Consider the following 27,915-nt stretch of genomic DNA (forward strand, 5'->3'; position numbering starts at 1 on the left):
ATGCAGTGGAGACAGAGTGTGGAGGGGAGAACATTAAAGAAAAATGTATTGCTATAATAGAGCATTCATTCACTGTGAGCATCGTCTTGCTAAAACTAAAAATTTTAAGTCAGAAGTCCATGTACAGTACTTGATATAGTGCTTATCTTGACCTTGTGTTTTCCTTGCACATATGCATATTTTTTTTTTTTTTTAAATATCAAGCGTTAAGCCAGAAAACTAGGTTTTAAATAACCTTTGTTTGTATAGGTCAGGGGTAGGCAACCCAAACAAAAGAAACCAAAGATCTCAGGGAGCAAGAGAAAATTTTGTAAAGTGTCACGGCCAAATTTAGGTGGACGCAGTCAGTTATGACACGGAGATACATCTTGCATTGGTTGTCAATGTGCCCTCCAAGTAATGGTTTTCTAACACTGATGATCAGTAACATCCCCTCTTACAGTGGTGGTCAACGAGTCCCCCATTTTAGTGCCTCTATGTTACGGCTCCCCATTATAGTGCCTCTATGTTACTGCTCCCCATTATAGTGCTGCACATCATTAGAGTAGAAGTAAAACCCTCCATTTTGTCCCTCACTGCCATCATCATGTCCCCGTAGGACTTTCTTCCTCCTCCAATATGCAGAATGGTGCAGGGAGCAGTGGCAAGAAAATACCTGTTTTGCCACCCTGGTCCCTACCTATCCTCTAAATCAGGGGTCTCTAAACTGTGGCCCTTTGCTTGCTTTATCCGGCCCTAGGGGCACAATCCATTAGGGGTAGCTTGGTCTTGTCACAGCTTTCCTGCAGCACTCAGCATATGGGGGCACACATCTGACCCACCCCCCACCCCATATAGGTTACATAAAACAATAGACTCTCTCCACACATCCAAAAAACTCTTACAGGAGTGAATTTCCCTTCCTATGTGTAGATCTCCTCTCGCTTCCTGTTGTCTCCCTCCGTTTGTAAGTCAGATGTAACTTGGGGACGGTCTGTATTCCTCTTTGCACCAAACGAATGAACAGAATTGTGGAAAATGGTCCTACTTTGGCAAAGCATAGGCTCACTTTAAGGACACCCATTTATATATTTTCTTAATAAACAGTAAAGTATCACAGTTTAAATTGTCATAAGCAAGTGCCCCACTCTGTATAGTTTCGAAATCAGAAGATGCTGGAATTAGGACTGCTTGCTGCAACGCTAATGTCAAAGTCCTTCTCTACTTGCACCCCTGGGAACCTACTCAGTAGATAATCTAAAGATGGTCTGTGATTTTCAGATGCTTTAAGCATCTGAGGGCAAACTATACAACCAGGCAAAACAATTATGGGTATTACACAAGATTATACTAACAAACAATGCTGCATCTCAGGACAAGTTGGCTCACTGCAGTAGTTTGGACAAAAACAGTTTTGGATAAATTAAATTTGCTACAGGATAGATTTCAGCTCTAACTAAGACTGCGGCAAGATGAGACAAATGAATCAGTGCACAGTAAAGCAGTCTTAAAACACAAGGTATTTCTCACTGTAACCTACACAATTACACTATCCTGTCAAATCCAAAGTCCTACTCCACAGAAGCCATGGTTTACATAAACTGCACTGTATGCTGTTTGAAATAAATGGCTCTATAAACGTTAGGCTATATTCCCACTACATCCTGGGGATTCTGGATGTGCATCTGGCTGTTGGGGCAGAGCAGTATCATTAGCATGGCTCTTCCCACTGTCTGGAAATGAGGAATGACCCTTTTAATTTTGGGATGAGTGATGGAATAAGAAAGCTTTACTGTGCTATGCACTTATCCCGTTGGAGGGCTTTTTTGATTCCTTTCGTCCCACCTTACTAAAACATATTGTTATACTGTCTTGTTGGGTCCCATGTTCTACTATTCATTTCAAAAGAAAGCTTAGGCAGCCCAGTTCAACCAGTGGGTTGAACAGGGAAAAAAAAAAAAAAAAAAAAAAAAAAAACTTGATTCCCCCCATTCAATGTGGATGGGGAATCCTCCCACTGTGCCTTTGTATTCTGACAGTGAGGAGACTTCCCTGCCATCAGAATACAGTGAGCAGCAGAAATTTACAAAAGGGAGGTTGTACATAAGTCAATTAGTATGGCCTTTGGATAGCACAATCATGCAAATCTTGATGCCTGCACAGTAGGTATTATGTTGCCTGTGCACACACATCTTCTAATACAGCAGGGATCCTCAAACTATGGCCCTTCAGCTGTTGCAGAACTACACATCCCATGAGGCATTGTAAAACTCTGACATTCACAGACATAACTAGGCATGATGGGAATTGTAGTTCCTGAACAACTGGAGGGCCATAGTTTGAAGACCCCTGTACTACAGTGTCTCACTTTGTGACTTAGCCCCCATTCACATTTAAGTGTTTTTCTGCTGGTTTCCTTACAATTGACTATGCAGAATCCCATTCCCTTTAAATGTCACTGTTCCCACTATGCTCAGGTGCCTTATGTTCAAAATAGTAAATGAGATTTTTTTTAGTGCAATCAGGAGTTTTTCATTCCAGTCTTCAATAAGAATGCCATAAATGGGCTATATATGCATTCTTGTGCACAATTTTTTTTTTGCCACAGGAATCCCTCTCCTCTTTCAGATTTGCTCTCCTCCCCTTTGCCCAACCCAGGAAAAAAACTCCTGAAACTTCATAAACATGCAAACATGTCTGTAAAATGCTTCAAAATCACTAGGAATAAGCTCTGCTCAGGGGTGACTACAGGATCAATGAAAGTGGCACTGTACAGTATGGGTAATGACTGGGGGCACTGAAGAAATGTATATTATGACTGCAGGCAGGAGCCTAACAGAACACAAAAAACTCAACATGCTATTTTCAGGCACATCTATACGGACTGTGCCTAGGCAGTCACATGGCACTAGCTGAAAAATAGCTTTTTTGGGGTACTTTCACACTGAGGCACTTTAGCGCTAAAAATTGCGCCTGAAAAGCGCCTCTCATGCCTCCCGAGTGCTTTCACACTCTGGTGGTGCGCTTGTAGGATGGGAAAAAAAAGTCCTGCAAGCAGTATCTTTGGGGTGGTGCACACCACTCCCAAAACGCCCTGCCCATTGAAATGAATGGGCAGCACTGCCAAAGCTCCTGCAAAGCGTGTCGGCAGCGCTGCAACACGGGTGCTTTGAACCTTTTCTTTGCCCGCTAGCGGGGGGTTAAAAGTGCCCTGCTAGCAGCCGAAAAGCGCCGCTATAATAGCAGTAAAGTGTTGCTAAAACTAGTGGCGCTTTACCGCTAACGCCAGCACCACCCCAGTGTGAAAGTAGCCTAAGAGATAAGATTTTTTTTTTTTAAACATCATGTCACTGACTATTCAACATGTTAGCGACCTATCTATGCAGACTAGTGATTTCATATTATTTCTTCATTAAAACCCAACTAAAAATTGTATATTAAGTTTTGAAGGGAGTAGGGAAGGATTACAATCTCCATTAGGTTTTTTTTACCCTTTGACTTCATTGAGATTTTCCTTCAATTACTGTCTCCGTGACAATCTAAAACAAACAATGTTAGACAGGATATACAAAAAAATCTCCCCATAAATTCAAATTATATAAAAAAAGGGGTGCTACTCCTATTTTCAATTTCTACAAATATTGCAAAATGTGTATGGGCTGGAGTGGCAATTGGAAAAAGTTTATTATAAAAAAAACTCATTGATGCAATGGTAGCTGCAATGCATTATACAATTTCCATAAAAATTAACACTCACCTGCAGCATCCCATGTCCATTGCCTTCAATTGTACCTTTGTATGTAATATGTAGTCGCCTCAGCTGTTTTGTTGATCTACACAAGTAAAAGCACATTAGCAACCTATTTGCAAAATATTATATAAATACATAAATAAAACAGAAACTTGGAGTACAGTACAGAACACAGGATTTTAGTCATAACCAACAGTTATATGCAGCTACCTACAGGTGAATGTATACTGGCAAAAAATCAAGCTGTAGGGACATCTCCTATGTAACTCCTAAGACTCCCAGCCAGCCTCCGTTTTGCAGCAAGCGATCAAGAGACCACAAGAACAGAGGGGAAAGAATGGTGTCCTGCAATGTATTCCATGAAATTAACTTTACTGGCAAGTCAAAAATCCTATTTTCCTAATTATAAGATACACAGCATCTTAGTCAGAATCGTGAGATGTTCAAAAGAGGTCCGATTGAGGTATGAGCAGTGCAGCACACAATGCCAACAAGCAGGGCCGTCTTTAATATTGATTGGACCCTGGGCAAAAAATTTCTTGGGCCCCCCCATGCAGTTTCGCTCTCCACCTGCTATGAGACATACAATAAATAGCAGCTAGACTCAAAATCTGTTTACTGAATCAGATCAGACAGTGATTGTGATTGGTTGCCAGAGGTTACAGTGTATCATTACCACTCACTGACTGGTTGCTAGAGGTTATAGCAAACATTTCCGCTCACTGATTAGTTGCTAGAGGTTACAGCACATGATTTCTGCTTGTTGATTGTTTGCTAGAGATTACTGTACATCAGTACTGCTCACTGATTGGTTACTGCACATCATTACTGCTTACTGATTGGTTGCTAGAGGTTACAGCACATCATTTCCTCACTGCCTGCACACCATGGACTGGGGAGGTGAGGGGGCCCAATAATAGACAGAAAACTCCTAGGGATCCTAGGACTCCTGGGATCAGTGGCAGTGCTGGGGGTAGGAGAGGGTGTAATCAATGGTAATGCTGATTTTTTTTACCAACTACCATTATAAAGAGGAGTTTCAACACTGGCCACCAATGTAATAGGGGTTTACACTGACCACTAAGGTAATAGGGGTTTACACTGACCACTAATGTAATAGAAGCGTTCACAGTAACCACCAATGTAAGGGGGACATTCACACTGGCCACTGGTGTGAATGAAATGCCTCTAAGTCTACACCAATCACCAATGTAATGAGAAGATTTACATTGACCACCAATGTAACTGAGACATTTAGCCTGCTTTCACATTTGTGTGTGTTGGGAACACATGCAAAATTGCTTTCCTGACACCACAGAAATGTGCTGCCCTTTAGCAGATATACAGCAGTGCCATTATTTGTTAATGACACCCTTACGCATCTGATGACATGTGCTTTGGCACCGTGTGATTTTGAAAAAGGGTTTGGGACTTTCTTCCACATTTGTAGCGCATACAGCAGCCATTGAAATGAATGGGCTGCCCTACACATGACCTACATCTTTACCCTGTCAGTACAGCTTTGCATCCTAAAACCCCTGCTAATCTCTGCACCCCTATCCTCCACTGAAATCACCCTCCCCTTTAACTCTACCTGCCTCCTGTGCTCATCTTTGCACCCACCTCCTTACATCCCCTCCTTGCTCACCTGTTCACCCCAAACTGTAATTCCTTCTTTGCCTACCTCTGCACACCCCACACTACCCCCCCCCCACCCCCCCCCCCCCACACACACACACTAATTTGCTTACCTTTGCACATCAGGCTGATGGTAGGCTTAGTGAACACAGTTGTAGGCAGGACTTTCAAGCATCCCCTTTATCTCCCCAGTGGGCAGCATTCAGTATAGGTGATGGTGGATATGACCTTGGGGGGGGCATGATATACATATGAATACCACCTCTGTTTACATAGAATGCTGCCGGTCTGCCACTATTTACATATGAATGCTGCTGCTATTTATATATCAATTCCGGTATTTACATGTAAACACAGGGTCTGCAGGTGAGTCATCTGTACTCAACAATAGGGCAGAGCTGAGTAGCATTAGTAACAGAACTTCATACTGAGATATCAGGACACAGCATTAAACTAAAACCTTAAGGGATGAGGGAATTTAAACCAGGATAGTTGGCAAGTATGAGGCAGCTGCTTTGGGCCCCACAACAATGACAGGGCCCAGGGCAGCTGCCCCTTTTGCCCTGCCTTAAAGACGGCCCTGCCAACAAGCCCACAAAACAAACAGGTCAAGAAGGGCCTCAAAACGACTCAGAACAGCTCAAGCCTGAAACTGGCATCAGAGAAGGCCTAAATGTCTATCTGGTAAAACATAAACAGAAGACTAGGTGGCAGCCATGAAAATCTGACAAACGGTGGCTCGATGCTGAAAAGCCAAATGAAGCATTAATGGATCTGACAGAGTACACCTTAAAAGGGAAGGGAAGAACCATAACCTTTAGACCAGCTGTCGCCAACCAGGGGTTCTGCTGCAAATCAACATTTTGGCGAATGTGTACCCAGTGTTCTCAATGCGTGCTGACAGTCAATACTGTTAGTGTGCATTGATAACCAAATGCCTTCTTTGTGGTAACAGCTGTGAACTCAGAGAGAGGCGCCAGTAACAGTGCAGAGAGCAGAAGGTGAAGGGGGGGGGACTTCCAATGGCAGCGCTGATCACAGACTGAGGAAAGGCGCATGGAGCTCAAGCACATGGCTGGATAAGGAGGCGATATCCAATGGAGGAGTCTGTGTAGGGCAGCAGCTGCACAGTGCGGGTGGTGGGAAGGGGGGGGGGGTATAGTCTGGCCTTTCAGGTCAGACGCATGGGATGCTTAAAAGACTGAGCCCATGCTGCCAGAATGTTGAGTTTCAGCAGCCAAAAGAAAAAAAACTAGGCGTATGGCACTTCCTTCAAGGGTGCTACAATTAGATCCAAGTCCTTCACACAGGCATTAACTTAGGGTCAGCCCGGGGACCAAAGTGCCTTGTCATGAGAGTGGAGTGGAGGGAGATCCTGGACAGTGCTGTATTCAACATGAAGCCCAGGTACTCTAAGTGGTGAGTTATTTCCAGCAATTACTTACACAGGTCCAACTGATGTTTTGTAGAGTTTGCACTGCCCACTGGACTTTGGCTAACAGGGATAGGGAGGACCAGCCCTATAGGGGGTGATTGTCCAGATAACCCACAATGTGTAGCCCCTGGGAAAGGAGCAAAGCAGACTGGGGTCAGCACCTTGGTGGAAACCCAGGGGACCAAGAACAGGCCAAACGGAAGAGGCGACAAATTGGTAATGCTGATCGCCCACCACAAAACGCAGATAGCGTTGATGAGAAGAAAAGATGGGAATGTGTAAGTAAGCATCCCAAATATCTACGGAGGTCAGAAAAGTTCCCCAGAAAAAAGGGAGGCAACTACTGACCTGGCAGATTCCTTGCAGAACTTTGGAACCTGTAGGAACAAGTTGAGTGTCTTCAGATCCAGATTAGGCAGAACTCCTCCATTCGACTTGAGAACTGTGAATAGGTTTGAATACAAACCTTGTAAGTGTTCCTTGCCTGAGAATCCAAAACTCAAATTTGTAGCCTCTAGAAATTAAGCTCTGGACCCAGACATCCAAGTCCTAAAGACCCATTTGGCGGTATGGTGTCTGGTCCCCTTACAAACTCCTCCAAAACCTTAATTCTTTTTTTTTTTTTTTTGAGCCATTCAGAGGTGGACTTGCTGGGGTGCTTCAGATCATTGTCCTGCTGCATAACCCAAGTGTGCTTGAGCTTTAGGTCACGAACGAATAAACAAAATGCTATATTAGTTTTATGCAAGATGTAATGGCATGCACACCTTCTAAAAAGCAAATGTTTTGTTTCATCAGTCCACAGAATATTTGCCCAAAAGCTTTGGGGATAATTCCTGATGTTTTCTGGCAATAGTTAGGCAAGCCTTTGTGTTTTTGTTGGACAGCTGTAGCTTTCGCCTTGAAACTCTCCCACGGATGCCATTTTTGTCCAGTCTCTTTCTTATTGTTGAATCATGAACACTGACTGTTGAGGTTTTGGGTTCTTTAACCGCTTGCCGACCGCTGCACGCCGATTTACGTTGGCAGAATGGCACGAGCAGGCAATAGGGCGTACCCGTATGTCCCTTTGAATATGCCGCCTAGCATAAATAATATGCAAACTGGTTGGAGGAAAGCTTCAGAATGGCAAAGATGCTTACAAATTATGTGAGCTGACTGCAGTTCCCCTAAGTGGTTTTTGATTCAACAGGTCTGGCAGCAATCAGGCCTGGATGTGGCAAGTGAAATTTAACTCAACTTTCTAAAAAATGTGGTTAATCACAGTTTATTCAAGATTTAGCAAACGGGCAAATCATCATTTAAAAACGTCATTTTGGATTTAATCGGGTTATCTTCGTGCAATATTCAAATTTGTTTAATGATCTGAATCATTTAAAGTGGAAGTAAACCCTTTTTTAAACTTGTACCTACGGGTAAGCCTATAATAAGGCTTACCTGTAGGTACAGTGAATATCACCTAAACTTGCACTGTTTAGGAGAAATTCACACCGCATGTAGCCAGTGATGTCACAGGCGCAAGCGCCTGCGCGGATGGCATGCCCGCCTGCATGTGCGTGAGGGATGTCATTGCGGTAGGGCCAATCAGACGGCCAGAGGACACAAACCTGGAAGAAAGGCCAGGTAAAGATGGAAACCCTGTCAGCAGTGACAGCACACCACTGGAGGGCTTCGTTCTAAGGTAAGTATTTTTATAATGTGCTAGTATACGATGCACATTATGCCATTGTCTAAAAGGGTATAACATTTTTTTTAAAAAGAGTGCGGTTTACTACCGCTTTAAGTGTGACAAATGTGCAAAACAATTAAAAATAAGGAAGGGGCACATACTTTTTCACAGCACTGTATCTTATCCAAAGAGGTATCAAACAGGTGTTCGCGTTCAAAGGGCAGACGTTCAAAGGTTCCCCCTTTAGGAACAGGGATCTGCCATGGCAAGACCATGGCCTTTGTACGTATAGCAACCTGCAGGTAACTCAACATGATGTACCATGTGCCAAGGTGAGTGCCTACCCAAGGTCCATTGCCTGAAACAACATTACAGGCCTCCCCACTTCTCTCATTCAGCAGGGTCCGGTCCCCCAAGGTACAGCTGAGGAGTCAATTGATCTGGAAGCTGAAAAATAAGTCTCAATAGCTATGGTGTGCCAGGAATATTGACTTACAAATTATCTTGAAAAGTAAAAAACCCAAAGGGGAAGAGGTAAGTTTCTGTCAGTAAAGAGAAGAGGTCCATCATCTAAAAGACACCTGAAGGTAGCTGCATATAACCATAGGTTTAAGATTAGGATCTTGTGTCCTCTATTTTATGACTAGGAAATAAACTTTTTTTTCCCCTTAAATTTCATTAGCATGTTAGCAGTATACTTACTTTTCCCATTCAGGAAACCGCTCTAAGCATTGCCTTGTAAAGGTTACCAATCCTGTAGGTCCTGGAAAAAAGATAAAGTAGTAAGTCTCTACAAATTACGTCAATGGTCAACTTCTTCCAATACTTCATCATCAGCAGCATTCAGACTTTATGAAGAATGCAACAAGAAATGTAAGGGTCAATAAGGACGGCTAAGATAGAACATGAAAGACAAATAGCGGAGGAGAGCCAAAAAAAAATCCCAAGAAATTATTTAAGTATGTAAACAGTAAAATAGGGAGGACAGACCATATTGACCCCATAAAGAATGAGGAAGGACATCTGGTTACAAAGGATGGGGAGATGGCGAAGGTATTGAATTTATTCTTCTCCTCAGTCCTCACGAGGGAATCGGGGGGCTTTAGTAACCAAAACTGCAGTGTTTATCCTCATGACACATCACAGGAAGCACCTCCATGGTTAACAGAGGACAGAATTAAAAGTAGACTTGGGAAACTTAACATTAATAAATCACCGGGACCAGATGGCTTGCACCCGAGGGTACTTAAGGAACTCAGTCAAATAATTGCCAGACCATTGTTTTTAATTTTTACTGACAGTCTACTGACTGGAATGGTACCAGCTGATTGGAGAAAAGCCAATGTAGCCCCAATATTTAAAAAGGGCCCAAAATACATCCCTGGGAATTATAGACCAGTTAGCCTAACATCAATAGTATGTAAACTCTTGGAGGGGATAAGGGACTATATACAAGATTTTAGTAATGAGAACGGTATCATTAGCAGTAATCCGCATGGATTTATGAAGAATCGTTCTTGCCAAAAGAAACTATTAACCTTCTATGAGGAGGTGAGTTGCCATCTAGATAAAGGAAGGCCGGTAGACGTGGTATATCTGGATTTTGCAAAAGCATTAGACACAGTTCCCCATAAACGTTTACTGTACAAAATAAGGTCCGTTGGCATGGACCATAGGGTGAGTACATGGATTGAAAACTGGCTACAAGGGTGAGTTCAGAGGGCGGTGATAAATGGGGAGTACTCGAAATGGTCAGGGATGGGTAGTGGGGTCCCCTAGGGTTCTGTGCTGGGACCAATCCTGTTTAAATTTGTTCATAAACGACCTGGAGGATGGGGTAAACAGTTCAATCTCTGTATTTGCGGATTATACTCAGCTAAGCAGGGCAATAACTTCCCCGCAGGATGTGGAAATCTTGCAAAAAGATCTGAACAAATGAATGGGGTGGGCAACTACATGGCAAATGAGGCTCAGTGTAGAAAAATGTAAACTAGTGCATTTGGGTGGCAAAAATATGAATGCAATCTATACACTGGGGGAGAACCTCTGGGGGAATCTAGGATGGAAAAGGACCTGGGGGTCCTAGTAGATGATAGGCTCAGCAATAGCATGCAATGCCAAGCTGCTGCTAACAAAGCAAACAGAATATTGGCATGCATTAAAAAGGGGATTAATTCCAGAGATAAAACGATAATTCTCCCGCTCTACAAGACTCTGGTTTGGCCGCAGCTAGAGTATGCTGTCCAGTTCTGGGTACCAGTCCTCAGGAAGGATGTACTAGAAATGGAGCGAGTACAAAGAAGGGCAACAAAGCTAATAAAGGGTCTGGAGGATATTAGTTATGAGGAAAGGTTGCGAGCACGGAACTTTTCCTCTCTGGAGAAGAGATGCCTGAGAGGGGATATGATTTCAATATACAAATACCATACTGGTGACCCCACAATAGGGTTAAAACTTTTTCGCAGAGGGGAGTTTAACAAGACTCGCGGCCACTCATTAAAATTAGAAGAAAAGAGGTTTAACCTTAAAACTACGTAGATGGTTCTTTACTATAAGAGCGGCAAGGATGTGGAATTCCCTTCCACAGGCGGTGGTCTCAGCAGGGGGCATCGATAATTTCAAGAAACTATTAGACAAGCACATGAACAACCGCAACATACAGGGCTATACAATGTAATACTGACATATAATCACACACATAGGTTGGACTTGATGGACTTGTGTCTTTTTTCGACCTCACCTACTATGTAACTTCAGTTCTCCATGATCACTTATAAGCTGAATGCCACACTGACTGCTTTCTTATATTTTTCAGAGACCCTAGTGATGAGACATCACCAGAACATGCAGTTCCACAGAAATGGTGAAATTATTATAAAGGCAAATGATGGTGACATGGTCCCAAATTGGATTCTTAAAGAGGAAGTAAACCCTGATGGGTTTTACTTCCTCTTTGTTTCCCTGCAAAGGTAAAGCATAATGGGCTACTATGCATCGCATAGTAGCCCATTATGTGCCACTTACCTGACACAGGAGCCTGCGATGTCCCCAATTTCCTCAATGGCAGCGAGCGTCCATTCTTCACCACTCTTGCTTCCGGAGCCGCAAACTCCGGCTCTGTGACTGGCTGGAGTCGCGGGAGCTGCCAGTCAAGGCATGACCCCAGCTTGAAACGGTACCGCATGCCCTTTCAAGAGTGCGCATGCGCCGAATACATCGGTGCATGCGCAGAAGACAGCACTGTTCGGGGAAATAGTAAATATCTCTTAAACCGTGTAGGTTTAGGAGATATTTCAAGCACCTACAGGTAAGCCTTAATCTAGGCTTACCTGTAGGTGAAAGTGGTCTGTAAGGGTTTACAACCACTTTAACACTGAATAATAAATAAATCAGCAAGCCAAAACGTAAAACATATATCTTTGCTATACAATGAAAAGATTGTTGTTGCAAAACAGCAACTAATCACCAGGAGACCTATAATTAATTCACTTTCTAGCCTATATACCGTCCTGAAAGACACAGAACAAAATAATTTATCCAGGGACAGAGGCCTGGTAAAGGGATCCCTCAAGTACCATCTTTACCAGGGCTCTGTCCTCGGATTATTTTGTTCTTTATCTTTCCTATAGCCTTTTGGGATGAAAGAAGCTGCTGCAAAAAAAATGTGTGCGTTTCCTCGTGGTGACAACAGTTGACTATGCCTGCACATTGGCCACTTGCGGTCTCCATGAAAAGTTTATGTGATGCGGTGACAATGCAGGAACACAGTTGGAAGACCGGGACAAGTTGTCACTCTATAACAAAAAAAGCCTGAACAAGGACCTTCCTGGCAGAAGTACCTTGAAAGCTTCAATGAAAGCTTCAGAATTAAAAATTTTTAAAAAAGATTGTTGGAATTTTACATTAAAGTTTTAAAACTTGTATGTGATTTTACTGGGTGAGTTTAAATATACTTTAACCACTTGCCGACCACGTTCTAGCCGAATGACGGCTACATCGCGGCTGGCTAGTTCCAGGAGGCCATTATATGTGCTGCGGGGCGCGGGCGGTGCGCTCTGTGAGCAGTGTCAGGAGGACACTGCTGATCACAGATTGAGGACAGAGCCAATCAATGGCTCTTAACCACATGATTAGCTGTGTCCAAGACACCGATAATCAGGGCACCGATTATCAGTGCAGTCCCAACAGTGCCCACCAGTGCTGCAAATCTGTGCCCACCAGTGCTGCCAATAAGTGCCCACCAGTGCCTCCTCATCAGTGTCACCTACCAGTGCTGTCTCCAGTGCAGCCTCATCAACGCCCATCAGTGAAAGAGAAAAATTACCTGTTTGCAAAATTTCATCACAAACTTTAAACTTTCAGCAAAACCTTCTGCAAAAGACTGCCACTTACGTTTCTCTGTGACTCTTCGAAAGTAACAAAAGAGTGTTTTTAACTTCTCAAATTTTCTTGGATTTTTACCTTCAAACAACCTGAAAATTAAAAGGTAGGTGTAAAGAAAGTTGCAACTGCAAGTAAAACCTTCAATTACGGTATATTAACAGTTTTACATATTTAATTGTAACTTTTTTTTGCATTATCTCCCAGTAGCCTGTTATATAAGAAATTCACTCCCAAGAACAAAAGGCATAATAGACAACCAATAAATCAATTTCACTGTGTATTGCAGTGTCCAAACTGCACCCTTATTGACAGTAGACTTCACAATCATAAAAGGGTGAGAAGCTTTTGAGAAATAAGCTTTCAGTGCAATGTAGTTTCTTCAAGATCCATATTATGACCCGCAGCCTACTGGTAGAAAACAAATCTCGCAACACAGTACCCTGACTGAAAATAGCATGTAGGCACATTATGTGCCTTCATGCTTAGCTGGAATAATGCAATACATTCATGTTTAAGAGTACTGCCTCAGGAGCCTAGTGAGGACAAAGGCACCTGCAAGCGCAAATGTATTGACATGGGAAAGTTTAGATGGGCTCCAACAGAAGAGTCATCCCTTTTGGCTAAATTACAAATGTTATTAAATTAAAATATGTTTAATAACCATTTCTTTAGGTCTGGAAGTAACCCTATAATAGGTTTTTGACTTACAAAAAGCACTAAATTACCTTGAACATCCATAAGAATAATGTAGACATCAAGAAATCACATAAAATAGACATATAATACTGTTCAAAGTGGATACAAATTGATGTGACAAGCATTCAACAATAGGCATACAAGAAGATACTCATTAGGCCTCTCTAACAAGGAAAGTTTGAAGTGTGGTGTAACTCATAGCAGCCTTTTAGATTTCTGCACATTAATGAAAGTAACTAATAAAAATACTGATTGGCTGGTTTTCCAGCTTTGAAAATTGATATCTTTAGAAAAACCCAGTTCATACATATAGATAGTATTTTAATACTCCGGTTTTAATATTCACAGAGGATAAGGAGTGGTTATAACTTTCAGTAAATGTTATTTCAGACAAAAAGTGAGGCTTACTGACCTACAATTTTCCAAAAGCATTGCATGAAATTTAATGTATTTTGAACATTTGTAACATTTTTTACAGCCAATGTGTAAATCTGTGGCTGTACCATTATTATGTAGAAAAGGCTATACAAGTTTTATGTGGCTGGGATTATTATTTTTTTTTCAATACTTTTTTTTTAAAGCATCACACAGTAAGTACAGAAATGATAGAACAGACACGTCTAAAATAATAGTAATATGTACATAAAGAGGCTCAGCAAGAGGATCATAAGCCAACCCAGACACAGAGCACACCCAAGTCTTACATGGAAATCAATTTTAGGCAGGTAGAGCAGATATATAAATGAGAAAATGTCCCAGAAGACCAGGCACTAGAAGTCTCTGTACCCTGTGTGGCATTTTACACGGTAAACACTGTCAACAAGCGAAAACAAAGAAGGCAGCGCAAAGGGAAGAAGACAAAAAAGAAGAGAAAAGTGCAAGAAGAAGTAGAAGGAAGGGGTACACCAGAAAAAAAAAAAAGAAGAAGGGGGGGGGTGGGAGTGTAAAGAAGAGGGTGGAGATAAAGAAAAGAACAAAAAGCTTTTAATCGCTCTGCTATCCCTCCAGGTCCCATGGAACCTCCGGAATGACCTCCAGTTTTCCAAGGAAGCAATTTAGCTCAGCAAGGCGGTATACTCCTCAGAGTAAACAAATTTGTGCCAGAGGAAACACTTGGAGGAATTTTTCACAAAGGTCCCTTCTCTCCGTGGCCATCAAGTCTTCCAGCTCATTAATTTCAGCTACCTTTGGAACAGACAGAAAAACAGGAGAATTCTCTCCACCTGCTTATCTGTAAGGTTCAATCCTAGGTCTTGTTCCCATTTGGAAATATATGGAAGTCGATAAGTCGGTGATGGGGACACAAGCAGACGGTAAGTGGGGATTTATTGAGACATAAGAGTTCAAACATAGTGAGGCTGTGTCTGAAGGCGTCCAGGGGAGAGTAGATAACCAAGGAAATGAGCCAACTGTAAATTTTGCCAGAAAGATAATCCTGCAAAGGTCAGATCATCCAAAATGCTGTCTGGTAACTATGCCGGGCCTGAAAAGGGCCACTGGATTTCAGCGGCTGAAATTTTGAGTCATGTAGGCCGGGGGGGTGAAGGGGGAAGGACTATGGAGGTAAGTGGGGAAGGACTCAGAGCTATAGAGAAAAACCAGAGCACTTTGGAGCAGGTTTCACCTATAGTAGCGTGGCTGAGAATCGAGGTAGGCACAGAAGCCCGGTCAATACCTGTTCCACCTGCACCTACTGTATGAGAGGCACACGCCGCATGGTAGAAGTTAGCATCTAGCAGAACCATACCCCCCCCCAATCAGTTTCAACAGTCACAATGTCACCTGGGTAAGACGGGGGGCTAATGTGCCCATAGGAAGTTCACAAGAGCCAGCTTGACCGCTCGAAGAAAGGGGCCTGGAATAAGGGTCGGAAGGGCCTGAATGGGGTATAGCAGGCGTGGCACGATGTTCATTTGGACGATGCTACAATGTCCGAACCATGTAAACAGACCGTTCTGGTGACTGGGATTATGGGGCATTTATAACAGGGCAAGATCTAGCCTGTCTGTTCTGGGGGTGCAGTAAAGACAGGGGGCATACTATTAACACACCTTCATTTGATCAACTCTACCTAGCGCTCCCTGTTTTTCTGTCGCGCCAGCTCTCTCCACTGGCTATGTGTGAATCACTGATAGTCTGTCAGACAGTGTGACAGTCAGAGAAGTCTACCACTACTTCTGGGTACTGCAGATGTGGTGAAGGAGTGAACAGGAAATACTAGTTCCATGCGTATCAACGAGGCTGCAAAACAAACAAAAAAAAAAGAAAACCATGCATGTACTAGGCCAGCTTCTCTCAACTTTTTTCCAGTCATGGCACCCTATAAAAAGTATGCAAAATCACTAGACACCCCAGTCCCAAACTGCATGTATTGGGCTGAAGGACACGGATATCTGTGCTGGATGATGAGGTCATCCTCTCTTTGGCACCACATTGGGGAGCACCGTATCTCATCAAAATCCCCTTTCACTTCAGGGGCCCACAACACATCAGAGTTAGCCTCAATGACATTAGAGTTTGCCCCCCTCAAAAATGGAGTACTACCTTCAAATCCGCAACTACAGCATCATAGAAGGGGAGCAGATAGTGGAGCAGGTCTGGATGGAAGCAGGACTTTAATGCTCTACTTCTTCCACCCTTGATCAATGTTATGTTTCCAAGGTGCAGACAGTCCACCTGCCTCTATCCAATGATGCATCGCAATGGATAGAGGCAGAGCACTGTGCAGTCAGTCCAACTTTGCATTACCAAAATGCATGCTGCCTCTCAGTCTCTCCACTTCATAACGTTACTGGTTTTGGGGGGACGTGACCAAAACCTGGGGGGCACAGCCCATCCCAGCACCCCCTTCGATTCAGCCTTGATATATAACCAAAAATGGTCTATTTATAATGTAGAGGACAGCAATCTGCAAAACATCACAGTAAAAATACTTAACACCATAAGCTGTAGTTGAGATAACATTAAATGTGATCTGAATCTAAAAAGATTTTGAGATTTCTGTAAGAATGCTGAATAAAACACATCCTGATTTTATGCCAGCACTGACCATGGAAACCAAGAGTACAGCCAAAACAAAACAAATCTCCAAGCACACCACAGACAGCTAGTTCTAGCTTGCATTATTATTACTGTGGAGAGAACAGGAGCAAAACACTCTTTGGCCAGCTAAGTCTATTAGCAATTAGATCATTGCATTACTGTGCTGCTAGCAACATTTATCTACACAAATTGGACAGCATCTATAATTTAATGCTGATTGGATCTCATTATCCCAATTTTAAGCCATCACTGGAGAAAGTGTTTTTTCCAGAGTGATTGGTATCAATGTCCCTTTCTGACTCCCCCTATGATTTCACTTTAGCTTAAATAAAAAAAGACATGATTCCCAATCAAAGCCATACACAGAATGTATCTAGAAATTTAGGTTTTCAACGTTTTTGTTTGAAACTTTCCCAACTATTATTTTTATTCAGCGTTTGTATGCAAAATGAGAAATGTGGCTACTCCCATTTATACGTATAAATTACAGACTCCCGTTTCCCACTTTGTAGTGCTACACAATGGTTGTGCTTTAAGCTTTTTTTTTTTTCTCAACAAAACTAACAGATTCCTCCATTCATGCTATGCAGGGTGGATAGAAAAATCTCCCTCTGCGGCTATTAAATTTTGACAGTTGGCCCCGCACAGCAACTGTAATTGATTGGATGCAGCCACTTTTCAGCCAACAAATTTTCCACCAGCTCTTTTGGATCTTCAATTGAGGGATGTCAAGTGCGAGGCAGCTGCCAGGGCCACCCAATGAGCAGATTTTGACCGGTTCATCTTGAACGGTGTATGGTCAACTTAACGCTTCCTTTCCACAATCTAATTTTATAAGCCAACCACTCCCTGTGTGGCTACAATATTTTCTCAACATTTTGAAGTCTGAATTAGGCTGAGAAATACCCTGCTGCCTGAATATAAAGCTTACTCAGATTGGAAAAATCCGACATGTTGGTTGCACCCAAGTCTATCAAATACAATCAGACTTAACTGCACATGAATATTTCCAGAGCCTGCCAATCACATGGTATTGCAGTAAGATGACGTCTAAATATTTTACAAATGTAATTATAAATAAGCCACATCTGTCAAGTTCACTGGTTAGGTGACTAATTTAACAATTGCTTTGATAAATTAACCCAACTGAATGCTTAAACCCCTAATTAAAGACCACCTTTATGGGATCTCTTTTTCTGGTAGTCACCACACATCCCTATCCTAGGCATGTTCTGGAGCATGTAAACACACCCAGACATTATAATGAAGACGTGAGCAACATCTGCTTTCCTGGGAATGAAGAATGCAAATCCCAGAATCTATCCAATTAAGAAACACTGCTAAGTAAATGTAGCAACCAAGGCAATGCTTCTTGTGAAATTACCGTAAGTCGTTGACAAATGACTTGCAGGAAAGATTTTTTCCTCTGGCAAGTCAAAAGCCATATTTATTTATTCTACTTTTTTTAAGAGCTTCTGTCAAGCTACCACGTAACTCTACTAAAATTTAACAAAGAGGCAGATGCAGGCATTCTGACCGCCAGCCAAAGAAGAGACTGTTTATCTTCAGCCTTCCGTCTTTCAAGCAAAGCAATACTAATCAAAACAGATCTTTTAATAGATCCTTAGCAATGCAGAATACCAGAGTATAGCCTGAACAAACTGGCACAGAACCCTAGGATTAGACCTTAGTCATGCAGAATACTGGAGTATAGCCTGAACCTAAGGGCTCATAATCCAAACATTAGACCTTAGCCATTAAGTTTAACCGCATAAGTAAAACACTAGTAACCAGTTTGCTGTAAAGTGAACTCTAGTCGGATCTAAAAGACACAAATTAAAGTGGTTCTAAAGTTTAAAGGTTTTTTTTTTTTTACCTTAATGCATTGTCTGTGTGTATTGATGCAGCACTGTGCCTACCTGCAGGTCTTCTCTCCCTCTCCTCCTGGTCCCAAAGGCTTTGCTGAGAACAGTGAGAGCCATTGGCTCCTGCAGCTGTCAGTCAAATCCTGTGAGCAGAGAGCGGGGGGGGGGTGGGGCCAAGCCGTTCTGAGTGTGTCTATGGACAAACACAGCCCAGGTTGGGAGCAAGCTTGCATGTTTGCCCCCACAGCAAGAGGTGTGCTATGGGGGCAGACAAAGAACAGGAGGACCCAAGATTGTTGGCACGGGACACCAGAAAAAGGAGGTGAAGAGCAGCTCTGTGCAATACTGTTGCGCTGGGCAGGCAAGTATAATCCTGCTTATTATTTTAATAAAGAAATAGAATTTAGAGGATGTTGCCACCCCAAATGGTACATGCTGGACATCGATGTCAGTTTTTATAGGAAGGGCGTGTTATGTTTAATATTTTTCATGATCGATCATGTGCAAGATCTTAAATTTTTGGAATATTCTGAAATTGTGCCCATATCAGTTTTTTTCTTCTTTACTATTTCACAGTTTAAATTTGTGTGGGTCCCTTCCCATTTTACAGGGATGAAGATTTGTAAATTTAAGATTTGTGACTCATACAGCAAACTTTTGTGTAAAACATGGGTATACAAATATTGCAAAAAAAAAAAGGGGCATGGAAAACCCCCAGTATCTACACCTGAATGCAAAACAAAGACACAAAGTCGCTTATCCACCATATATTTTATTTAATTAATTAAATGCGAGTTAACTGTCCTGCTTCTCCTTTAACTGTCCAGTAACAAGCTGGGGGTGTCCATCATGACTTGGCTCAGAGAAAGTGGGTTGAATGATGCTAACCATCAGATTGAGGACATGTAACAGCAGAAAAAAGTACTTGATTGAAGGTGAATATAGAAGCAGATTTTTGTTAATGAGCTATTTATTCTAATCTATTTTAGACTGGTATTCTGCTTTAATTCCAATTCATGGAAAACTAAATTCCAATTTTAAGATCAGGTCATTAATATTTTTTTTAACTAACTTACTGTCCACGGTCTATCCTCCTCAAGCTCCTGCTATAAAATGATGGAGGTGGTTTTATTGGGATGATAATGGTAACCAAGAAGAACCGGTGTTCTGCCGAGAAAGTTCCACTCGGCGGATAAGGACCCCCTCTACTGCGCAGGCGCTGCGCCTGCGCAGTAGGATCTGGCGGAAATAGCCGAAGGGGAATAGGTCCAAATCAGCTGTAGACGGCGCCTGTAAGAGGGCCCCTCGCGGGCTCGCTTCGCTCGCCATGCTTCGGGCACGGCCTCGCTGCGCTCGGCTCTTTTAGATTCCCCCTCTAGGTCCACTTGGATGGTAGGGAAGGAACCTGGACCCAGAGTGCAGGCGCCGTGTACAGCTGATTGTGGATAGCTTCGGCTATCTCCGGCGGCTGTTACTAGTTGGTACTACGCAGGCGCTGCGCCTGCGCAGTACAGGGGGGGAACTTATCCGCCGAAGGAACTTATTCGGCAAGACACCGGCAGTCATTTGAGATGCTATGGTGTCAGGGGATGAAGGCAAGTAGTCCCTGTGTAGATGGACTACATTTGCAATTTTCTGCATTTGAAGTACCCTTTAACTGCAAGTCTGCAAAATTCCTTTTTACTTGAATTGTTTAATGTGGATGACCTAAGACTCCGTTTGACCTGCTTTGTGTTGCTCTGGATACAGCAGATACTACTAAAATCTGTTTACGTTCCAGGCAAAGCAGTTCAAGGCAGCCCGTCTAATTTTTTTTTTTTTAAACATACGGTCTTTAGTAGCTCTGCATTTAAATACATAGCGCAGCATTCATAAAACAAAGCCAGCCTACACAAGCCCTGAGCCTGACATGCATCAATCATTTTGAACTTGTATTGCCTGAGAAGAATCCGCCTCATTAATAAACATGATAAAGAAGGGCAATTAAGCATTAGTTTTCTAGTTGGTAAAACGATTGCCTTGTGTTACAGTGTCCTTATAGTAAGCTGCAAAAATTGCAAAACAAACAGTAGAGTTAAACAGAACACAGGGTAAAGGATGAATATTGCAAACATGTTGGATTCTGATAACTGGATGGGTTTATTTTATTCCACATGCTTTTACTTATATTTTTTATATATTTACATGTACACCAAACTGTGTAGCAAGAATGTGACACTGTTTGGGACAAACCATAATGCTGCCAGGTATGCTTACAATGTTAAAGACGTGTTATGGTTTGTCTCAACCCCAATAAAAATGCTCACTCACTCAAAAGGATATAGGAACTACAGCTTTTGTCATTAAAACACCAAGGCCAATGTCACACTAGCCTACATGTCACTGGGATTGCTAGGAAATTAAATCAACTACTCACCTACCTACATTCATGCCTTGAATGTAACGATTTTGGGAAACCAGTTAAATGAGTGGGTTTAGTTCTGTTTTAAGACCAAGCTTGAAAAGTGGACTACCTGAACCACCCAGAAAGGTGGAATAGGAACTCTAACCACGCTACAGGGGCCATCTGTGAATACCAAAGAGTCAGTGGCTGAAAGATAGAATCACAGACTGAACTACAGTCTAAACAAGGAAGAGAAGCTCCAATTGGAAAGCTACAACCGGACAGAGAAATCAAAGAACGATGTTCCTGGTTGACAAGATTATCGGAACTGCCCTAGGTCAGAAGAAGTCCTAGGCCTCAACTCACCTGACTATTTCAGGCCCAAAAGAAATGGCATACCTTGCATGTACATGGTTGTTAGATCATACAATCATCTCAGGCAACTACTACCAAAAAAGAAACCCCTCAGGGTGAACTAGAAATACATCCAAGGAGTTCAATGGTGGTTCCTTCAAATGCAGAGAGAACCAATTTTGATCCAACAGAATCACAAGGGATAAATGGGGAAAGATGCATGGGAAACTCCCTATATAACACCTTAAGCAAGGGATGTTAGGATAATAATCTTATCCCAAAGACAGCAAGAAAGAATCCAGACTTCACAGTGCTGAGAGCTGAGCTGTAGCCCAACCTAACTACTGTAAGTAAATAATGCAACGTTAGAAAATATGAAAAACTAAGAATTTGAATGCAAGCATAAAAATTGTGTAAATTACAGTGAATTATTGAAATTAGTACTGTCCCTTTAAATGACATAAAAATTGTATATATACACTGATGGGTGAGATTCTATTAATCAATAAATCGTAATGCAAGTCTGTGCAAAAGTTTGCAAATGAAAATAAAATGGATTCTAAAAGATTAAAAATTGTGAGCGTGTCTCCTTTAAACTGTATCCAGATCGTTCAGATCCACTTGGGCATTTTTCCACAGTGATAACTACCACCTGCATACTGCACTTACCAAAAGACGTGGCTGCTTAGATTGTAGGCAGCTCATGGGCATGCTGGTACCTCCCAGAAAAGGAAACGGCCACAACGTCTGAATATCAAGAGTGGTCCCTTTAAGGAGAGTAACCCTGGTAAAAGCATCCGTTAGATGGTAACTTTCCGGGGCCAGCAAGTATAGTGTGCAGCTATGTGGAAGAAGTGCTCAACTGGTATCAGAAAAAATGAGATCAGCCTCCGACACAGCTCATCTATCAAGCAATCAATCTGGAGTCCTGGGACTGGTTTAGTGGCAGTAGATCTGAATCTCTGTACAATGCGATTTCACTCTTACAATCAGTGGAACTCATTTCATGTACGTCAAGTCAAGATCTTTACCATGTGTTACCTGTGTTAGCAGGGGTTAAGATCCCGATCTGCGGAACCTCTCTGGAGCCCCAGGATATGTTTCAGTTGCTTTAATTAGAGGTTTTGGTGTCTGCCCTGGTTTTTGTTGGAACCAGACATTTTGCTCCAGAATGGTAAAGATCTCGAATGGACGTACATGAATTGAGCTCCACTGATTGCAAGAGTAAAATCATTGTACAGAGATCAGGATCTACTGCCACTGAACTTGTCCTGGACTACAGACTAATGATTGATTGCTTGAACTCCCAGGGTGCAGGGGCAAAATTGGAAAGACAGGACACTGGAAAGATGGGGACCTGTAGTTATGCATGCTTATTGAATAAGCCAGAAAGACCGACTTTAGTGGATATCATTCAGAATGTTTGGACTTTCAAGTTTCAAATGAAGCAGATGTTTTCTCTGGGAAAGAAAACAGTGATCAAGTTTGAGAACAACTCCTGAAACCATTCCGTCACTGGAACTGGGGCAATGACAACCTGGTCCAGAAAAACCCTTAAAGGCTAGACAAAGATCTGCTTATTCTGTGTGTTGACACAGGAAGGGTGGAGGTGAAGAGATGAAGGGGGAGCAGGAAGCAAAGGTTCAGTTTGTATCTCTGGAAAATCACTCCCTGCACCCAATTGCCTGAAAGGCAAAATTATTCAGATGTCTGCAAATATTAACAAATTTTTTTTCCTGCGTTTTAGCAGGCTTTTTTAACCAACCTTTGTAGGTAGCCAGTGAACTAAGTTTAGGGGGCCTAAATGGGTATACTAGAAGGGTAAAGAAACAAAAACAGGACAGTGCAATAATCTTAGGAAATGAGAGGGTGCTCTTGCCTCCAGGGTCATTCTTGATATTCATATAATGGGCCTGTCCAAATTGATGTCTCTGGTTAACCATGCAGGTCAGGCGCTCCTTGGATGCAGGATTTACAGACTGGCACTTAAACCAGAGTGCCCTAGGCATGTGCATTGACAGAAAGCAGGTTTCGGAGACAATTCAAGATGCTTCCATCAAGTAAAGGTTGGAGTGATTCAGCATCCAATATGGTTAGTGTGACAGATGGCTCAGATGCTGGGGATGGAAGGTTTGAGAATGTGCTTAGAGGATCTTTGGTCACAGTCAGCAAGGAACTGGGTGAACCACCCACAAAGTCTTGTGTGAGCACAGTAGGAATCCCTGCCAACAAGGCAGGGGACTCAGCCATACCTAGCACAGCTAAGAAAAACTCTGAAGATAAATTGGACTCTAGAAGCAAAGAAAAACAGGATACCAGGTTTGCATATGTTAGCACCTTCAGAAAGCACAGAGCAAACAGTTCTGGGCTGTGGTCAGGCATTGCAGCAGGACTGCCTTCTCTAGAACAGACAGTATCTAGTAGAAACAGACACGCTGTGACTTCAGAGCCATAAGGCAACTAAAGCTCAGGGTACCAGGCAAGGCTTTGAGTACTCACAAAACCTAAACAGTTCTTAGCTAGTGAGGGTCAGATGTCTGGAGGTGACCCAGGATTGGCATTTCATGTAGCTCTTCTGCAAGCAGAAGCCAGTTGTAAGAGACTCTCTTTATGCTGTATGGTGGGAGAAAGAGTGCAGAGTACATAAGCTGTCAGTCTCAGTCCCTCAGTGTTAACCCCTCTCATGGTGAAAAGGGAGCGGGGAGGCAAGGAATTTAAAAAGGCAAGCAGTGAACTGTACAAATAAGGCCTATTTAAAGTAAGTCTTCAGAGACAGGGCGAGTGTTGAGGTAATGCCAGCTGCTCTGGACCTAGAAAGCCCCCTGTGATTAACTTGTTGCCATAACAGCGTTTGGAAGCAAGTGCTGAAGGTTGTTTCCATGCCATCTCCACAACGCTGACTCCAGTAGGGTCTGGATGCAGCACTCCAAAAACCAGGCTGAGAATGGTCATGCCAGATTACTGCAATCGAAGAGACCATTACTAGCAGAGATGTAGAGGAAAGACTTAATTGAAGAATACAGAAAATAAAAGTGCTAGGAAAAAAAAGAAAAAAAAAAAAGATAGCTTGTTTTTCTTTTTTTTTTTCTAAAGAAAAGCAGAAAAATGACGTCTGTCTATCCTCCTAGGACACTAGCAAAAAAACCCAAAAAACATGAAGGCATGCTGGTAGTGGAAGAGGTCGTTTGCCAGTGTTTATTCCTCCCATAGGTGACAGAAAGAAGTTATCTTTGCATGCATGATCTGCATATTGTTTATAAGTATGCAAAAGGTTTTGCAAAATATATCTGCTCAGACCTACTGAGAAGATAGAGGTAAGAAGTAAAGCAGGCAGTTTTTTGGGGGGAACAAAAGGTTTCCTGAATCTGTAAAACCAGTCAGCTATACATGAGCACAGAATGCAGATATAGGTGCAATCTTGTAACACATGAAGTGGTAAATTAGAGCCAGTGGGACATCATATACAATATCTCTTCAGTATGGGGAATGAGTATTGCATTGTGTTTCTACAGGTCACTGGATTCCAGCAAGTATGTAAATCAGACAGTGTCTCATCTGCATTGCAAAGTGCTTCAGATGGAAAAGAATGATCAAATACATATATAGATCCTGCTCAGCTCTCCAAAAATCCCTTCATATATTTCTGCTAATTGGGTTCTAAAGGATTTACAATGTTGTTTTATGAAAAACTAGATCAGATTTCCAGAGCCACGCCTCCTATAAATCACTTTGACATTTTATTAGTAATGCACTGAACCGGCTTCTAAACTGCAACTGTGTGGAGTAGTAAAATCTATAGATTGATTCGTTTTCTAATTCACATCCCCTAAACGCACCAAACAGTATACGGTTTCTACTGTTAGTCTCAGAAACTAAAAAAAAATATAATGCATAACTACAGAGGATGCATTGAGTTTAGGTTAGTGAAAACAGCAACATACACTTAACCATGTACAGTGTTTTAATATATTAATGACATAGACTTTTATTTTTACTGTCGGATTATCAGTAGTAGAGTGAATTGATTGTTAAAGGAAAGCTATGCTGATAGAAACTATGGCATCGTACCGATCAAATGGCTTCATTACTTGAAAAATCACTGATGGAGAACAAGAATTTACAACCCCTGGCAAAAAAAAAAAAAAAAAAAAACCCTAATTAGCCTAATTAGGGCCCTTTCACACTGGGGCGGGGCGTCGGCGGCAAAGCGCCGCTATTGTAAGTGGCGCTTTACCGTCGGTATGCGGCCGCTAGCGGGGCTTATACCCCCCGCTAGCGGCCAAGAAATGGTTAAAAACCACCGCAAAGCGCCTCTGCAGAGCCGCAGATTTCAATGGGCAGGAGCGGTGAAGGAGCGGTATACAATCCACTCCTTCACCGCTCCGAAGATGCTGCTGGCAGGACTTTTTTTACCATCCTGCCAGTGCATCGCTCCAGTGTGAAAGCCCTCGGGGCTTTCACACTGGAATGAAAGCAGCGGCACTTTCGGGTCGGTTTGCAGTCGCTATTATTAGCGCAATAGCGCCTGCAAACCGCCCCAGTGTGAAAGGGCCCTAACAGACATGCCTCAAAACTATTTTTTTAAAGAAAGAAAACTAGTCAGTTGCAACTGTTTTTCACCAAACATCCTTTCAAACGGAATAAAAAAAGCATCCAAAATCTCAAAATAAACTTGTGCGTTTATTGAAGATTTAACGACCTTCGTGTCCTCCGTACCTTTACCTAACACACAACCCTATATCAAAGATTGTGAAAATTTGCATGTTTTCTTCAGGCAGTCATCTGCATACATTTCATTGGAATGGCATCAAACAAAAGTTCCAGCATCATCAAGACATGTTGGTAGGTTAATTGGCTTCTGTCCACAAATTGGTCCTGGTATATGAATGGGAGTTGGGGACCTTGGATTTTGGGCTCCTTGAGGGTAGGGACCGACCGATGTATGTGTGGAGCGCTGCGTAAATTGACAGCGCTATATGGGTACCTTAAATAAGACACAATGTACAGGGATAGGGACAATTGTAGACACACACCCACACTCACTCAGGTTGAACTGGATGGACTGGTGTCTTTATTCAACGTTACTATATATTCACCTTGCCCAATGCAGATTGGTAATTCATCATTGAATATGACTTTCATCCAGTCATACACAGTCCATGATTGCTTTTCTTTAGCCCACTGTAACCTTGTTTTTTTCTGTTTAGGTGTCAATAATGGGTTTCGTTTGGCTTTTCTGTATGTAAATCCCATTTCCTTTAGGCACAGACACTGACTCCAGTTTCTGACCATTTGTTTTGGTGTGCATTTTCTGCTTTTAAGGCATATTGCTTTAAGTTTTCTAACTTGACGCTTTGAGGTCTTCCTTGGTCTACCAGTACGCTTCCCTTTAAACAACCTTCCCATTTGATTTTTACTAACCAAAACCATCATTAACACCTAAACAGAAAAAACAAGGTTACAGTGGGCTAAAGAAAAGCAATCATGGACTGTGGATGAATGGATAAAAGTGATATAAAGTGATGAATCACCAATCTGCATTGGGCAGGGAGATGATGCTGGAACTTTTGTTTGGTGCCGTTTCAGTGAAATGTATGAAGAAAACATGCAAATGTCCACAATCATTGAGGATATGGGGTTGCATGTCAGGTAAAGGTACGGGAAAGATGACTGTCATCAAATCTTCAATAAATGCACAAATTTATATTGAGATTTTGAACACTTTTCTTATTCCATCAATTGAAAGGATGTTTGGTGATGACATCATTTTTCCGGATGTAATCTGATGCAGATGTTTGTTTTATTACTGCAAAGTACGTGGGGATTCCATATTTTCATCAGAATTGAGAGATTCCATATTTTTTTTATTATCCTCTGCTTGATCTGGAAAAACAGTTGCAACTGACAAGTTTTCTTTCTTTTTTTATTTTTTTTAACGTTTTCTTAAAGTCAGATGGTTGGAACGTTAAATGAACATAGTTTTGAGGCATGTCTGATTAGTTTTTTTTCTACACAATTAAATGAAGTGACGATTCCATACCGTTTGCCAGGGGTTGTAGATTAGTGCAGAGTTCTGACTTCACTTGCCAGATTTCTATTTCAGGCCAATGACAGAGAGAGAACCTTTACTTCAATGTTAAAGGAAACCTGTACCTGTAGGCTACCAACGCAGATCTTCTGCAAATGCTAGTTGCGTGGCTGTCAGAGAGGTTTCTGAACCAGAACAAGCATTTCAACAGCAAACGAAGAGGAAAGTCAGAATTCTCGTTCCGAACAATAATTTTGTGTTAGTGGAGCAGCAGACACTGCACTTTCTTTTTTTGTGCGTTTTGGAGGTTTTGCAATTAAGAATAAACTTACAATCTAACTGCTACCCAGAACTGTACACACAGTATTTCTCCGCTTGATTTAATCATGTATGCAGTATGCAGTATGCAGCTTCATTAAAAAAAATTCTTTGTCTATGTTCCTGTTTAGGCTAGTGTCATGACCATTGCCCCAGGTTTCCTGTCTAAGGGTAGCTCCTTTCTCTTGCAGCATCCGATGGAGCCACCCTTGCATGCAAGGACTAGAGCTGTCTTTTCCTATGCTGTGCGCATCAATAGAAAAACACAGCTCTGTAGCTGGGGATGGTAAGTCTGCTGCTTCCTAGCTGACGACTAGACTAGCTGGAGATTGCACTGTCCACTTTGAACTCTTCAGAGAAACATTACTGTGAGA

The 27,915-nt window shown here is 42.2% G+C and overlaps 1 protein-coding gene across 3 annotated transcripts in view; it reads right to left on the minus strand.

The window, feature by feature from the left end:
• Nucleotides 1-27,915, minus strand: part of PARG (poly(ADP-ribose) glycohydrolase) — a 213,011-nt gene that overhangs the window by 50,244 nt on the left and 134,852 nt on the right. For all 3 annotated transcript variants that reach the window (XM_073596909.1, XM_073596907.1, XM_073596908.1), the window contains 3 exons: nt 12,865-12,944; nt 9,175-9,235; nt 3,737-3,812 (listed from right to left, as the gene is read on the minus strand). In XM_073596909.1, coding sequence (XP_073453010.1) covers nt 3,737-3,812; nt 9,175-9,235; nt 12,865-12,944 — 217 coding nt within the window. The remainder of the gene's footprint in view (nt 1-3,736; nt 3,813-9,174; nt 9,236-12,864; nt 12,945-27,915) is intronic.

Source organism: Aquarana catesbeiana, linkage group LG08 (genome assembly GCF_042186555.1).
Source record: "Aquarana catesbeiana isolate 2022-GZ linkage group LG08, ASM4218655v1, whole genome shotgun sequence".
NCBI lineage: Eukaryota > Metazoa > Chordata > Amphibia > Anura > Ranidae > Aquarana > Aquarana catesbeiana.